This window comes from Phalangium opilio, unplaced genomic scaffold (assembly GCF_054372755.1).
Source record: "Phalangium opilio isolate 3A_F unplaced genomic scaffold, DU_Popi_V2 ptg000209l_1, whole genome shotgun sequence".
Lineage (NCBI taxonomy): Eukaryota > Metazoa > Arthropoda > Arachnida > Opiliones > Phalangiidae > Phalangium > Phalangium opilio.
Window position 1 is genome coordinate 21,855,556 of NW_028324217.1, and position 16,840 is coordinate 21,872,395.

The 16,840-nt window shown below is 37.2% G+C and overlaps 1 protein-coding gene across 1 annotated transcript; it reads left to right on the forward strand.

Moving 5' to 3' along the window:
• Positions 1-13,612: 13,612 nt before the first annotated feature.
• Positions 13,613-14,464, forward strand: LOC149621263 (uncharacterized). The gene has a single exon (XM_089854741.1). The coding sequence runs from the start codon at positions 13,613-13,615 to the stop codon at positions 14,462-14,464; it is 852 nt and encodes a 283-aa protein (XP_089710867.1).
• Positions 14,465-16,840: the final 2,376 nt, after the last annotated feature.

The following is a 16,840-nucleotide window of genomic DNA, read 5'->3' on the forward strand; positions in this document are numbered from 1 at the left end:
GAAAACGCTGGAGTGTAAAAATGAATTGCCTGAGTAACTTATAGGGAGCTAACATAGTACTAACTCATGGTGTTAACGTTAAATATCACCAAAGCTGACTTGTGGTTATACGCACTGAAAGTCAATGCGCTCCATAACAAGAATAAAACTTCAAAGCTATAACCCGATTACGATTAGTCCTTTCTTTGATCTAATTTCTACCATGATGCTTTCTTCTATTATAAAATTTAAACCTGATTATTTAAACGTGTATTTAACTTTCGGCTCACTCTGAACCGTTAATGTCCTTCCTTACAGACACGAACATCAAAACCCAAAGTTTACTACACCTCAGGTCTCAATTATTTACTCTTTGGTTCACTACGCCTATAGCGGATAATACTTGATTTACCCGACAGAGTCCAGACCTTAGCCTTAGATCACTAGATCAAGGATTATTCTATATACAAATGTAGTATAGCTCAAGTAATATATAAACAGCCATTTCAAATAATAATATTAAAAACTATCCTTGGAATATCTAAATGAAAGAGAGCTTTAAAGCTACAAAACTACAAAATGCATCATAATTACGAAAAATATTTCCACATATTCACTTTATATTATGGATAAAGGGAATATTATAGTTCTGTAGGATTTCTTTACACATCAAAACAAAACGAACGTATTACTCCTACGTAAAATATTAATAGACAGGCAAGGATTTATACCATTAAAGAAGGAGCGCAATATTATCCATATTTTCATTTCATATTCAGAGAAAAGAAATTATTATGTTTCTGAGAGGAGCTTCCCATTTTGTTGTTGTTTTGAAAAATATATCACAATGCACGGGCCTTTATAGATATAGGAGGCAATGAATGAAATATATCACAATGCACGGGCCTTGATAGATATAGGAGGCAATGAAGGAAATATATCCCATGCATGGGCCTTGGTAGATATAGGAGGCAATGATTTAATCTCTCTCTCTCTCTTTGCACGAAAGGTTTATCTTTAATATTTAAATAAATATAATTATTTTTAATTATTTTAATCGTCAATAATTAACATTAATAATAGGTTTATCGTTTAAAATAAAGTTATACCTATTATCTTCTCAAACTTTGCTAATATTGACGTTTAAATTGAAGCGTACCCCTCTTACGCGATTCTTTTAAAATTTTGGTATATATATAGAAATTGCTTCCCTTATAATAGTATGGAAAAAGCGCAATTGCGAAAACCTTTGGTGGCCGATCCAACCTTAGGGAGGCTAGACGTTTGTCGTAACCATAGCTGATCGCCGCGTGTATCCTAAAACCCAAAAGATGATAATGGAGTAGAAGCCAATGATACAGATTGGTGTCTATGTGGAATAGACCGAAGACCAGTAGATGGTGGTGTTTAGAAGCCAGTAAGTACAGACTGGTGTCCAAGTGGGATGGACAAAGACCAGAAGATGGTGGTGATTTGAAGCCAGTATGTACAGACTGGTGTCCAAGTGGAATAGACGGAAGACCAGTGGATGGTGGTGTTAGAAGCCAGTGTAAGTGCAGACTGGTGTCACTGTGGGATTGACAAAGAACAGAAGATGGGGGTGTTCGAAGCAAGAAAAGTACCAGACTGATGTGCATGTGTGATGGACGAAGACCAAACATGGTGGTGTGAGAACTCAAGTATAGAGTAGCCAACGAGGAGATATAAAATTTTAGCAGAAAACTATTTCCCTACCATAGTGTTAGAATGAATATAATCCTTGAGCGTCTTAGTTTGGCCCAAAATTAGCACTGAAATACCGGTTCTTCATCGGCAATTTTTGGAAAAATAAGGGGCTGAACTGTAGAAAAATCTGACTGGACTGAGGGACTCTTGCTCGCCCGTAGCCAAAGACACTTCCCAAAATATCTATTCCGAGAATTTGGCGCGAAAACTTACAATGGACTGATTGGCAGCTATAATAGCAGTGAATTTCGTGTGCTAAAGTAATAGGATGAGCCAGAAGACGGTACTGTGAGCTTAGCTAGCTAGTAATTAGCCTACAACAAACTAAGTGAGATGAGTAGTAGTGGCATCTATGTTATATTGCCTTATATCGTCTAATACTGTCAAAGGCCGATATCTGCCATTACTCAGTGGCAAAACCGTTTTTATCAGAAATAAAGAAGAAACCTCCCTACGGGAGGGAAGTATACAAGGCGCCATAGGCATAACGTTAAAACACGCGAGACATCCTCGAACCGCCAAATACCATATTCAGACACTATTGCTCACGGACAAGGTACGGTAGATCTTAGTCCTTTGATATGGTCGTTGGAAAGGGAAAGAGCAAAAAGCTCTTCAAACTAGTGTAGTCTGCTTAGCCGTCTGTCGTAAAGAAATAGAAGATTCCTGATTTTGCTAATAAATATTCACATACGGTTATTTCGAAAAGAAAATCTAGTTTATTGTGAAGCCAAGAAGAAGATGAAAATTATGAATACAAGAACAAAATTTCGAGATAGATAATAACACCATTTTAAAATCTATCTATGTATAGTGTTAGTCATATACCTTGGCAAGGTAAGGGTTTAATTCAAATTTTATGCAAAGACCTAAGAAAATCCTATAATTGAGTCACTGCCTGTTTTTTAATGATTAATCTAAAAATTCTGCATGAATTATTTCATTGGAAAAGTTTAAAATTACAATGAGTCTGTGAAATTGACTTAACTTAAGCATACAATACAATGTATTCCTACGCTCTACGCGGCGCGGCCCTATTTTTTAAACTTTGCTTACGGCCGAATAAGTGCGCGGGGATATTCGCGGTACGAGGATGTATCGGGAAAAATTCGCCTTTGTATACTTTCCTCCCGAAGGGAGGTTTCTTATATCACTTTTGTTTTTATTTATTTTAGAATTTTAGGATCTTCCATAGAAAATAGATTATATCAGAGGTGGATTAGGGGAAGTTATGAACGAGCCATAGGGCTCACTGTGGGGGCATTTTATTTACGAGAGAGAGGAAGAGGAACGGCTGGGTGGGTTAAAATTCCTCCCCTCTATCAACGTAGTAAGATTAAGGTCTCTACCTGGTGGATGTTAAGAGAAGTAACACTAACACGGGAAATTGAGAAAATGGCCTCCGAAGTCGAGCTTGAAAACTCTTCGCGACCTATTATGAGTATTAACAGCTCTAAAAGTTATGAAGAAGTATCAACTCAATGTAATTTTTATTTAATGGTCAAACAAAATATGAGAAATAATTCTGTAGGTTGTAACATAGATAAACAAGTTGGGAAAACCAAAATATTACCTCTCCGAGTCAAGAGATGTACTACTACAAACTTATTTACCTAGATATGGAATTATTTCACTTTTTTGAGGTAACAATTTACGAAATATTGAAGCAGTATTCCAAACATAGCGAATGTACAGTAAAGCAGACGACATTTTACATCCAATAAGGATAAATCTTGGACACATGGAAATCAGTCAATGGGGAAAAGAACAGGAAATGAAGTCTACGCTTCAGCTGATTACCCTATATTCTGATATCTACATTCACAACTGGTTTGCAGTGTAAACACTATCGTCTCGTCTCACCTCAACAATATTCTTAGTTTGCCAACATGAATGTTAACGTTAAATAACACCAAAGCAAAATTGTAGCTAGACGCACTAATAGTCAATGCGCACCATAAAGAGAATAATAAGTCTGTCTGTAGCTACTACCCGTTTACCATTAACTCCTTTACTAATCTAATTGCCAACATGATCTTTTCTTCCATTATAAAATCTTCACCTGATTATTTAAGAGTGTATTTAACTTTCGGCTCACTCTGAACCGTTGATGTCTCTGCATTTCAGACACGAAAATCAAAGCCAAAAGTTTAATTCACCTCAGGCCTCAATTATTTACTCTTTGTTTCACTAAACCTATTGCGGATAATACTTGTTATACCCTCCGGAGTCTAGGTCTTAATTTTCTTCATGAAACCACTAAACCAAGGATTATTCTATATACAGATGTAGTATAGCTTAAGCAATATATAAACAGCCATTTCAAATAACAATATTAAAAAAAAATTTTTGGAATATCAAAATGAAACAGAGCTTTAAAGCTACAAAATTACTAAATGCATCATAATTACGAAAAATACTTCCACATATTCACTTTATATTATGGTAAAAGGGAATATTAAGGTTCTGTATGATTTCTTAACACATCAACACAAGGCTACTGCTAACGCGACGCACTAGTGTAACAATGGACGGACACACACAGACAAAAACATAGACTGCTTTTTAACAATTTCCGTATTAATTTTGAGTTGAGAAACAAGATTATCTTAAATATTAAAATAAATATAGTTAATGTTAAATATTTTCTTCGTCAGTTGTTTGCCTTATTGAGCGTTACATCGTTTTGATAAAGAACAATTAAACATTCTTGAGAGATTTGACTAATATTGGCGTTTGAAATGAGGCATACGCCGGTTGCTTCGCCTTACCCAAATAGGTAGTATATAAGGGTGTCGAACTACACTTTAAAGCAAGAACAACCGCAATTGCGAAAACCTTTGGTGGACAACCCACCCTAGGGAGGCTAGACGTTTCTCGTAACCCTAGCTGATCGCCGCGAATGTCTTAAATCAAACGATGACGATGGAGTTAGAAGCCAATGAGACAGATTGGTGTCTATGTGGAATAGACGGAAGACCAGTAGATGATGGTGTTTAGAACCCAGTATGTACAGACTGGTGTCCAAGTGGGATGGACCAAGACTAGAAGATGGTGGTGATTAGAAGCCAGTATGTACAGACTGGTGTCCAAGTGGAATGGTCGAAGACCAGAAGATGGTGGTGATTAGAAGCCAGTGTATACAGACTGGTGTCCATGTGGGATGGACGAAGACAAAAAGATGGTGGTGATTAGAAGCCAGTAAGTACAAACTGGTGTCCGTGTGGGATGGACAAAAACCAGAAGATGCTGGTGTGAAAACTCAAGTAGAGGAGCCATTTCCGTGACTGTGAAAGCAGTTCGGAAATGGCGAACACGTTTGCTCCGATTTGGAAACTGCGAACGCGGTCACGTGGGTGTAACAACAGACACACACACAGACAGACACACACACACAGACAGACAGACAGACACACACGATCGTTACAGACCCTCTCCGTGACATACGTCACTCGGAGAGGTAAAAACCGACAAAAAGTAGCGAAAAATCGGAAAAGATAGCTAAGCCTTTGCCGCGCTTTAAATCAGTTTCAATCCAGTGCTTGACTTTAATAAACCCCGTCACAATACCACCAAAGAAATCGGATGTTAAACGGAAAGGTATTTACCCTGCTTTGGAACTTAAAAAATGGGCCACCAACGCTACTCTAGTTTCAGAGGAAGTCACAAAATAGCTGAGATCATTTTTTAATTGTTCTATTAACTTCTTAATAATGGGAAAGTCCGCGCCTCCCGACGATTGTTCCATTTCTAACTATAAACGACTCTTGACTGAGTAAGCCTTGTACATCATACACTAAAGCAGACGCTCTTTTCAATCCGTTAGGTGGGGTTATCGTTACCCTGCTATCCTCGCGAATTCTCTCTCATTTTTGGGGGGGGGGGGGCTTAAAAATAAAGAGTAGCTCTATGTTCCCCCATCGCTTTTATAAAGCATTTGCCCATCCAGAAATTCGGCCTCTTTCGTAACTTCCCCTAATCCACCTCTGATTATATCCATTTATTAACCATTTCCAACTAAAATGTGTATCAATTTAACCACTATCATTCCATATTGGTTTTTTCCGTCCATTCCCGATCCGAATATGTGATTTTACTAGAAAAGCCATCCATTCCCACGGTTTTCAATGGTTACCGCGGTAAATTGAAATTTACCATTTTCACACAGAAAATAAAGTGTTTAGAAACTAAACAATTACCTAAACACGACAATGCAACAGATATTTTATCATGTTTAAAAACACTCATGTTTAAGTAAGAATGGTGATTAGGTTTGCAACACCTTATGTTTAGGTTCAAAATGTGTTGATCGCTTGTCATATCTAGTACTTAAACATGTTTAAGGTGGTATATGTCATTATATTATAATGCTCAGTAACAAGACGTGTTTGCACGATTATATGCCTAGTTGCAAAATATGTTTTCAGGATTATATGTTTAGGTTTGAAACATGACTAAAGGTTTATAAGCTTAGCTTCCTATCATGTTTAAGGGTTTATAAGCTTAGTTTTAAAGATATTTGTAGGTTTATCTTGAAATATTTGAATGGTGTCGGTTTAAATACATAGGTTGAATTAATTCCTGCGAAATAAGATACATTGTTTTCAGAAAAACACGTGCCGCTTCTTGTGGAAAACAAAATTTCCGTTGAACGTCAACTTAGCTTTATTTAAACGCTTCAGTAGCATTGCGCCGAATCCCATTCAACCGAACCAACCCCATTCGACCGAAAACCCGCACTTTGGCGGATTTACGATGCTGTCCAATGGGACAATCCCATTGCACCGAAAAACCCGCACTTCGGGTTTTTCCCGATGGAATTTAAATTAAATTAACTTAAAACAATTTACGGCCTACGTAAAATGAAAACTAGATCCAAACATTTTCTAAATTATTATTTTAGAACTAAGAATTAAAAGAACAAAATAGTAGTAAATCAGCAATATATGACATAATTAAATCAATTGCTAATATTTATTTATTTTTTATGTAATATTCTTTATGAAAATACTTTAAGCCAGCCGTTTTACTGTACTTGAACTGTATAACAGCCCCAAAGAGGACGAGACGTCCTCCTAACCAAACCAAACCTACCCAACAACAACAGCAATTTTTTGAAAAAGGCATATTATTTGAGAAGTCAATGAAGATAAACATCAATATTTTGGAAAAGGCGTAACAATATTAAATGATTTATAAAATATTACTAACCTAACCTGATTTGAACAAAAAGGCTTTATTGGACGAAAGTGCATTTGTTAAATGCTTAACCCAAGTGAAATTTTCACTTTTTGTGTATCACACGGTGTTGAACAAGCTGGTCCAGCAACCAGAACATTTTGCACACCCAATCAATTTATAGGACATTGGTCCAGTGAGGCAGTGACCCCTATAAGTGTCTCAAAGTTATCTTATTTCCGTCCCTGCTTAAAATAAAACCGACGAAATAAATCACAGCTAGAAAAGGTTGAATTGAGGCGGAAATAACTGAAATACTTTGAGCCTCCTGGAAATTTGCGAGAGCGGAAATAAGCAGAAAACTTGAAATGTATCCAGGGACACTATTCTCTAACAATTTCAATGATTAAATACCCAAATCCAAATGTAAACATTAGGGTTGGTTCCATAAGGAGAGAGAGCTTAAAACCCTATTCTTTAATAGCGTTTTCCTTTGGGTCCTCGCGGAGCGCTCCCAAGGAGCAATAAAAATGGTAGTAGTAGTTTCCAGCTTCGTTAAAGACTGTTTTTGAAGAATAGGATCTCCTAGTTTTATTCCTCCATGGGAGCACTCCGCGAGGACCGAAACGAAAACGCTATAACCCAAATCCAAATTGACATTTGAATCTCCCGCCAAACATTTCACCATCTCAAATTATTCTCTTATTTCTTTAACCCAAATCGACATTTGAATCTCCCGCGAAACACTTACCCAAATCAAAAGTAATATAAGAAACCTCCCTTCGGGAGGAAAGTATACAAAGGCGAATTTTTCCCGATACATCCTCGTACCGCGAATGTCCCCGCGCACTTATACGGCCGTAAACAAAGTTTAAAAAATAGGGCCGTGCCGCGTAGAGCGTAGGAATACATTATCTGATCTCGCGATTGCGTCGGCTGCTTAAGTTAAGGCAATTTCACAGACTCATTTTAATTTTAAACTTTTCCAATGAAATAATTCATGCAGCATTTTTAGATTTTGATGATAATCAATCATTAATAAACAGGCAGTGACTCGATTATAGGATTTTCATAGGTATTTGCATAAAATTTGATTTAAACCCTTACCTTGTCAAGGTATATCACTAACACTATACATAGATAGATTTTAAAATGGTGTTATTATCTATCTCGAAATTTTTTTTCTTGTATTCATAATTTTCATCTTCTTCTTGGCTCACAACAAACTAGATTTTCGTTTCGAAATAACCGTATGTGAATATTTATAAGCAAAATCAAGAATCTTCTTAGAAGATTCTTCTATTTCTTTACAACAGACAGCTAAGCAGACTACACTAGTTTGAAGCGCTTTTTCCTCTTTCCCTTTCCAACGACCATATCAAAGGACTAAGATCTACCGTACCTTGTCCATGAGCAATAGAGTCTGAATATGGTATTTGGTGGTTTGAGGATGTCTCGCGTGTTTTAACGTTATGCCTATGGCGTCTTGTATACTTCCCTCCCGTAGGGAGGTTTCTTATATTACTTCTGCCCAAATGTACGTCACTTCCTCTTTCATTGCATAATTTATAAAACTAATTAATTATGAACATTTTTAACCATTTTTGGATATAATCGATTGTAACACACTTGTCATTAAATTTTCAGGGCTTATACTTAGCTTGAAAAATTGATATTTAAATCTAAGTAGGAGATTCAGTTAAGATTTTATGTTCGGCTCTAAAGCCTTAATAACAATGTTTAGTAAATAAATCATTATTAATGATTTATTTACTAATGTTACATTAATCACAATGTTTAGAGCCCGGCATTATCTATCCATTATCCAAGTTATTTTATCTTCATCCATACTCGAAAATTATCCACATAACTCATATGCTGAATCGTATTATAATCCACAACTTTGTTTATAAATAATCGGTTATCCACCAATTTGTGGATAATGGATAGATAATGCCGAGCTCTAAACATTAATCATAATGTTTAGTAAATAATACAATTAATCGCAGTGTTTACAAAAATTATACTTAGCTTGAAAAATTGATATTTAAATCTAAGTAGGAAATTCAGTTAAGATTTGATAATTTTCGTTTTATTTGAACTAGTTTCTATATAGGAACTTAAATCAATTGGCCATTTGTATACACTTACCGACAATTGATTTTACTAATCGGGAATCTGTTTATAACATTAAATCGGAACTTCAAGTGTCACAAGACAGTAGATCACAAAAATTATACTTAGCTTGATAAATTAATATTTAAATCAAAGTAGAAAATAAAATTCAGTTAAGCAAAGGCTTAAACATTGCCTTCGGCAGTCCGCAAGATTCCCGCGTACGCAATATAGGACTCCCGGTCTACCGTCTACCGTAAAATCTGGCGCGTTTAGACCAGAGATCTATCCTTCGTTTATTCTCAGTATCATCTTAAGCTAAAAATACGAGGTTTTCTACGTACATAATTTACGATACCCCTGATAACGCGCGCGGTCTCTAGAGCCGCGCCAATCTTCCCTTAGTTTATTCTCAGTATCATCTTAAGCTTAAAATACGAGGTTACTAACCGGCACGTGGCGCTCGGCGCAACGTCGCGCTCGGGAGCACGCCGCGCTCGGCATTCGAGGGATCAGGCAACTAGCGTAATACGCTTCCCATCGTACACCCTCAGAAAGACTTTATTACGGAGCGGCTTTCCCCTCGTCAACGAGAAGCGCACGCCGTCCGAGGGATCAGCCACTGGCGTATTCCCCCGGTATTACCTTTTTGGTGGTTTTAATGCCGCAAATTCGGGAGATATGCCTTTAATCCGTTCTAATATTGAAATAAAAACTGTAAAAAGTAATCCCGAGTGTATTTCCGCGTTAAACGGCGTAATACGCTTCCCATCTTACACTCTCAGAAAGACTTTATTACAGAGTGGCTTCTCCCTCGTCAAATTTTCCGTATAGAGTAATATTTTGCAAACGCCATCTAGATGTCGTGTGCAAAATAAAAATTAAGCCTGGTTCACACCTGGCGAATTGAGGAGCGAACGGAGGAGCGAATAGCCCGTCATGAGCAGTTCGCTCGTCCGTTCGCCTAGTCTGACATAGTTTTGGCCATTCGCTCACCCCGTTCGCCCGGAATAGTTTCCAAACTATTTTTACGAGCGAATAGGTCAGCTTTGCCCGTATAAAATGTGGGTGGGTAGGGGGCCTTTTTATTCGCTGCTCAGCTCTTACCTATTATCGCCCAAAACTCTATTTTCTTTCTTTCATCCTAATATACTTGGCCTTATCTTTAAGCAAGACCAAGACGTTCACCTGGCGGAATGCTATCTCTCAAAATTGCGTCGTTCTTCTGAATATAAGGACCGACCATTTGCAATAAACTCTCAAATGTTGTCGGAGTCATTCTCAACCACTTCTTATAATTGGCTCTATCATTCATTCTTAATTTCCGCAATAGGTTATAGATACTGAATTAGTTAGGACGTTTAATCAAATCCCATACAGTCATTTTGATTTTTTACTTGGCTGGTGGATTTAGTTCATCCTCTAGCTACAAAAATCCTACCCAATGTATTGCAAGCACCTTCTTTCTGTCATTCTATTATCCATTGGAAATGATGAAGAAAGACAAACCAACCAAACTTTCTGATTTTCCCGCCAATATAGCACCCCCTACAGCTATCATTTTGGAGAGTTCGCCCCTAAATTTGCCTAGTGTGACAGCTCTTCGCTCCTTCATTCGCTTGGACCTATTGGCTTGGACCTATTCGCTTACTTATTCGCGCCTTCAGTTCGCTCCTCAATTCGCCAGGTGTGAACCAGGCTTTACCGAGGTCCTTTGTTACCTCTCCGTGTGACGTAGTCCAGGAGAGGTTCTGTAACGGCCGTGTCTGTCTGTCTGTCCGTTGTTACACCCACGTGACCGCGTTCGCAGTTTGCGTATCGGAGCAAACGTGTTCGCCATTTCCGAACTGCTTTCACAGTCACGGAAATGGCTCCTCTACTTGAGTTCTCACACCACCATCTTCTGGTCTTTGTCCATCCCACACGGACACCAGTCTGTTCTTACAGGCTTCTAATCTCCACCATCTTCTGTTCTTTGTCAATCCCACATTGACACCAGTCTGCACTTACACTGGCTTCTAACACCACCATCCACTGGTCTTCCGTCTATTCCACATATACACCAATCTGTATCATTGGCTTCTACTCCATTATCATCTTTTGGTTTTAGGATATACGCGGCGATCAGCTAGGGTTACGAGAACGTCTAGCCTCCCTAAGGTGCGATCGCCACCAAAGGTTTTCGCAATTGCGCTTTTTCCTTACTATTATAATGGAAACGAATCGTATATATACCCCAAAATTTGAAGAAAGCGGGCAAGAGGGGTACCCTTCACTTCAAACGTCAATATTTATTTTAAACGATTTAACTATTATTAATGTTAATTATTGAAGATTAAAATAATTAAAAATAATTATATTTATTTAAATATTAAAGATAAACCTCTCGTGCAAAGAGAGAGATTATCATTGCCTCCTATATCTACCAAGGCCCGTGCACGCGATATATTTCCTTCATTGCCTCCTATATCTATCAAGGCCCGTGCATTGTGATATATTTCAATAATTGCCTCCTATATCTATCAAGGCGCGTGCATTGTGAGATATTTCATTCATTGCCTCCTATATCTATAAAGGCCCGTGCATTGTGATATATTTTTCAAAACAACAACAAAATGGGAAGCTCCTCTCAGAAACATAATAATTTCTTTTCTCTGTAAATGAAATGAAAATATGGATAATATTGCGCTCCTTTTTTAATGGTATGAATCCTTGCCTGTCTATTAATATTTTACGTAGGAGTAATACGTTTTTAGCGAAGTCTAGAGAGGATAAACATAAGCGAGATTGTTTCGGAAAAAAAATACTGCTTCCACTAATGGGTTTATACTCCTTGTTACTGTTGTATAGAGTAATCATGATAAAAGCTTAAAAAATTACGAGAGGACAGACCTTTTTTATCCTCTTGTTTTATTCTTAATAAGAATATAAAACATTTATTTTGTATCAAAAAATATTTTTTTGGTGATAAGATTGCTTTAGAAAAATCCAAACGGTTAGGCATTTGTAAAAAAAAAAACAAATGATATTTTTCAAATCTAATGAGATAACGCCCACCTAGTTGAAAATTGCCCTTTTTTATCCGCGGGAGCCATTCTTAATGAGAATTTCGATGCTAGTAGGTTGTCAATTAAACTACCGGTATATTATTGTTGTTGGGAATTGTATATTAAGTCAAATTAAGTGGTTGTAAAGAGCCAGCAGGTTTTTGCTGCTTCTTTTTGTGAGTATTTGATTTTTGTATGTAAAATGGAGGAAGATAATGTTGAGAGTAAGGATGAAATGCGGAAGCGCGGGAAAGGATGAGGGCAAAAAGGTCGACGTTTTCATTGGATACTTAAGTTTATATAATCTTCTCGACACGGAGAGGTAATATTTTGGTTTTCCCAACTTGTTATTATCATCTTTTTGCACAGTCGTCAAATAGTGGCGCTTCCAAGGCAGTACGAATGTATTGAAAACGCTAGCACTTTTGGGGTCGCTTAATTCGTCGTTTGAATTGTAAATACCAAACCTGCGGTTGGGCTTAATTCATTAGAAACTTTGGCGGGATTCGGTCTAATGGAATTCTGCGCAATGGGAATATACCTATTTAAACAAATCTAGCCGACCTGTTGGAAATGTTGTTCTATTATGAAAGCCAAGAAAGCTTATTTATTCTTCATGTCAAACCATCACTTTAAACAAATATTTTGCTCAAAATTTGAGTAAAGGAAGTCCTTTTCTCAATATAAAATGAAAGTCATTGTGGCTTACATTATGAATATAGCCACAAGGTGTTAGATTATTCACCTTTTGGTAAAATATACCTCCACGTTTTCATTGTTTTTCTAAAATATTATAATTCTTAATAAAATAAAGATTTAAAAAATTTAAACCATATACCAACGTACTAAATACATGTTACATTAAAAAACACCTGGCAAGCGTTGATGTTTAGCTTAGTGTTAAGATTATTCTGTGTTTACCTCTTAAACGTGATAAAATAAGAAGTGTTTCTATTTGGAACACATTTTAAGGATCCTTAGAGAAACAGAGAGGTAATTAGACATCAACATTGAAGAAATAAACATTACCTCACACCAATGTTTAACTTTATAACATGTTCTAATTTTGCAAACCTAAAAACGTTTTTTCTGTGTAGAGAAAACATGTTTTTGGCAGACTCGACAGTAGCGCTGGCCTGGGTCACTGGAACCCCAAAAGTTTGAAAGTCATATATTGCTAATCGTGCTATTGAGATTCAAAAATTTACACACCCAAAGACATGGTTTCATTGTCCTGGAACATCTAACCCAGCCGATTTGCCCACTAGGGGAATAAAAGGGATGGATTTAGTGAGTTGCCAGCTCTGGTTTTATGGTCCCTCATGGTTAAAAGAAAATGAAGAAAATTGGCCTAAATCTCCACAAGTAAACCGAAATATAGATTTAGAAACAGTGGTCCATGAGCGACGAAAAACTACGTCATTAGCTCTCAATGCAACTGAAAAATTACGTCATTAGCTCTCAATGCAACTGAAAAAACACGCATTTATATTGTAATCGATCTAGCAAGGCACAACTCATTAAACAAAAACTTAAGAATTACAGCTTGCGTGTTGAGATTCGTTAAAATGACAAGAGGGTTAGGAAAAATTACTGGCCCCATAACTGCCGAAGAAAAGAATACTGCCGAAATATTATGGGTAAAAGATATACAAAGAAAAATATATTCTACGGAAGTAAACTCCCTAAAAAATGGAGAACAAATCTCTAGAAATTCTAAGATCCTATCACTAAAACCTACTCTTAATAAAAACGAACTTTTATGTGTGGGTGGGCGTTTAGAAGAAGCCAATATGAGCAATAGGGAAAAACACCCTATCATTTTAAGTAAAAGTGAAACGCTAGCTAAATTATTCATGGCTAGAAGCCATCTTCAAGTAAAACACGGTGGTATAAACGACACCATAACCCAACTACGTGAAAGGTTTCCAGCTGGAAAACAGTTAGCGCGCACAATAGTCAAGCAATGCTTGACATATAAGAAACATAGTGCTAAGTTAGGTGACACACCAACAGCTCCCCTGCCCCATGACCGTGTCAATGAATGCCCTCCATTTTCCATAATTGGGATTGATTTTGCGGGTCCCCTACTAATCAAAGAAAATGATGGGGCTAGAAAGGCATATATATGCTTAAAAACCTGCGCTGTCACAAGAGCAATACATTTGGAGTTGATACCATCGCTAAGCACGGATGATTTCATGTTAGCGTTCCGACGCATAATAGCACGTAGGGGTGTTCCTAACACTATTTTTAGTGACAACGCGAAGACTTTCAAAAGGGCTGATGCCGATTTAAAATTTATATGGCAACATCTTAATCTGGACATTTTAAGAGAATTTTTCGGAAGCCAAGGCATTGTATGGAAATACATCATTGAAAGAGCTGCCTGGTATGGGGGTGGTGGGAGATCTTGGTAAAATCCACAAAAACCGCGTTAAAAAAGAACGTAGGAAGATCTTCCCTCACTTACCCTGAAATGGAAACAGCCATTTCAGAAACGGAAGCAGCCATTTCAGAAACGGAAGCAATAATTAACTCGCGTCCAATCACCTGTTCACCTGTGCCTATGTTTACAATGATATAGGTGAGCCTTCCCCTCTGTCGCCGGCTGAAATTCTAACAGGACGTAGAATTACGTCATTACCCCCTTTTAATCACAGTCTAAAAAATGTAACCACATCGCGAGTGGAATTAACTAAACGATTAAAATATAGGGACACGTTAGTTAGCAAATTTTGGAATCGGTTTCGCCACGAATACATAATGGGTCTAAGGTCAGCACACTACGCTGACCCCACTAAAAATTAAAAAGTATTTAAAGAAAATGACGTTGTATTAATAAAGGATGACAATTTAAAACGTCATATGTGGAAAATGGGCCGCATTACTGAGATTATTAAAGGAAGAGACGGTATTGACCGCTCTTGCATAATTAAAACCCCAAGTGGTACAATTAGACGCTCAATCAAACATTGGGGGAGTGTAAAATAACTAAGCGCCATTAACCAATTAAGCTTGTTATGTAAAATTAAATTAAACTAAAATAATTTTTCTTCTATAAAATTTAAAGTAATCTTGGAAACTTGTAAATATCCTGTATAATCTTTTCTATTCCATTATATGTAAGCTAAAACTTTCCATGTTTTCTTCAAAACCTGCATCCATGCTTTATCAATGTAAACGATCTTTTTTTTTCTGTAAAAGTGTTTTCAACTTGGGATGTTTCGGGAAAACGGTCTCTCTGGCCAGCTCACCTCTACCTGGTAGGTAGAAAAACCCAAAAAGAGAGGAAAAGTACCCAAGGGATTAACTAAAGGCTAAGAGGTGAGCGAGCGAGGGAGAGAGAGAGTTTTTTTACCTTTTTAAAATCAGAATACCAAAAACTGTACTCTCGGTAGGACCTAACTGGTCACTCTCCTGCAAAAGCGGAGCAACAAAATAAACTTAGTTCAAGAAAATAAAACTAAATTATTTCGCCAACAAAAAATTTAACTTAATCAATAGCAGTTGACACTTTGGATTATTACAAAAATATTACGGTGTTTCAGTCCGCCGTAATATTCAATTCCCAGCTCTCCCAAGAACCAGAAAAGAGAAGAACAAGCCAAAGCTAAATACCCCGATTCTTCAATATATGTACCTAGTAGTAGGTTTTGGTTATTTCCTACTTTTATTTCAAGCCAGATTGCTTCAAATTCTTTTTCTAAATCAGGGCGTCTAATAACTTTGAATGAGTTTTTTAATGCGATAAAGCTTCCTCCCCCACGGCGACCATCAGTCCTATCGTGTCTGTGAATTTTATAATTAGGCGGAAAGACGTCCTCGTTATAATCTGTGGGTTTTAACCAAGTTTCTGTGAGACAGACAATATGGGGTTCAATAAGTAAAATATTTGTATAAAGTTCGTCCATTTTATTACATATGCTTCTTGCATTTTGATAGTATATGCCCAGTGAGGTTTTAAACTTCATCTATAAGTGGCTGTTCCTCATTCACAGTATGAATCTCAGTTGGAGGGAGTTGAAATTTCCGTGTTTTACTCAGATAGCCATGGAAATCCATGACAATACAGTCTTCGGGGAAATTTTGAGGGTTATTTAGTAAATTAAATTCGCTTCCGTCAGCAGTAGTGACGTGAAACGAGGAGTAATTAGCAGATTTCGTTTTTAGTCTTGTACATTCAACAGTTTTTAGTTCACAGTCAGTTTCAATATATTTTTTCAAATCATCGGCCTTTATGTTGGGTGGTAGGCGAGATATAAAAAGTGCCCTTTTTTGGTTCTCGAATCGGTTTCGCTATTGCCTTGATAGTGTCTAGTTTTTTTGAGCCAACCTGAAGGGGCTTCTTTTTAGTCATGTCGGGAGGTTTTTTTTGGGTGATATTTGTGGTTCTTTTATTGCTTGGGATAGTAGGCCTATCATTGGCATCGGCAAGGAATGTGATTCTGGGAATACCATTTCGCCCTGTCATGTCAACTCTATGTCGGTCAAAGCTATGGGGTCTCACCCTTCTCGTTGTATCCTTCGAGAATTGTGATTTTTCGCATTGAGTCACACAATGTTTTTTTAATGTTTTAAGTTCTGGTTGCATGCCTTCTACTACATTTTGTAGATCTAGGTAAGCAGTAAGCTTCTGTTAGTACTTTGATTAATGAGATAGAGTGATCGAATATATTGTCTTTTTCGCGGGTTAGGCTGTCAGTTCTAAAAAATTCATTCAGTATGTCTATGAAGTCGTCCACTTTAGTTTTCGGGTTACCTTGTTTTGAGTCCGTATCATCATCGTCTGCTTC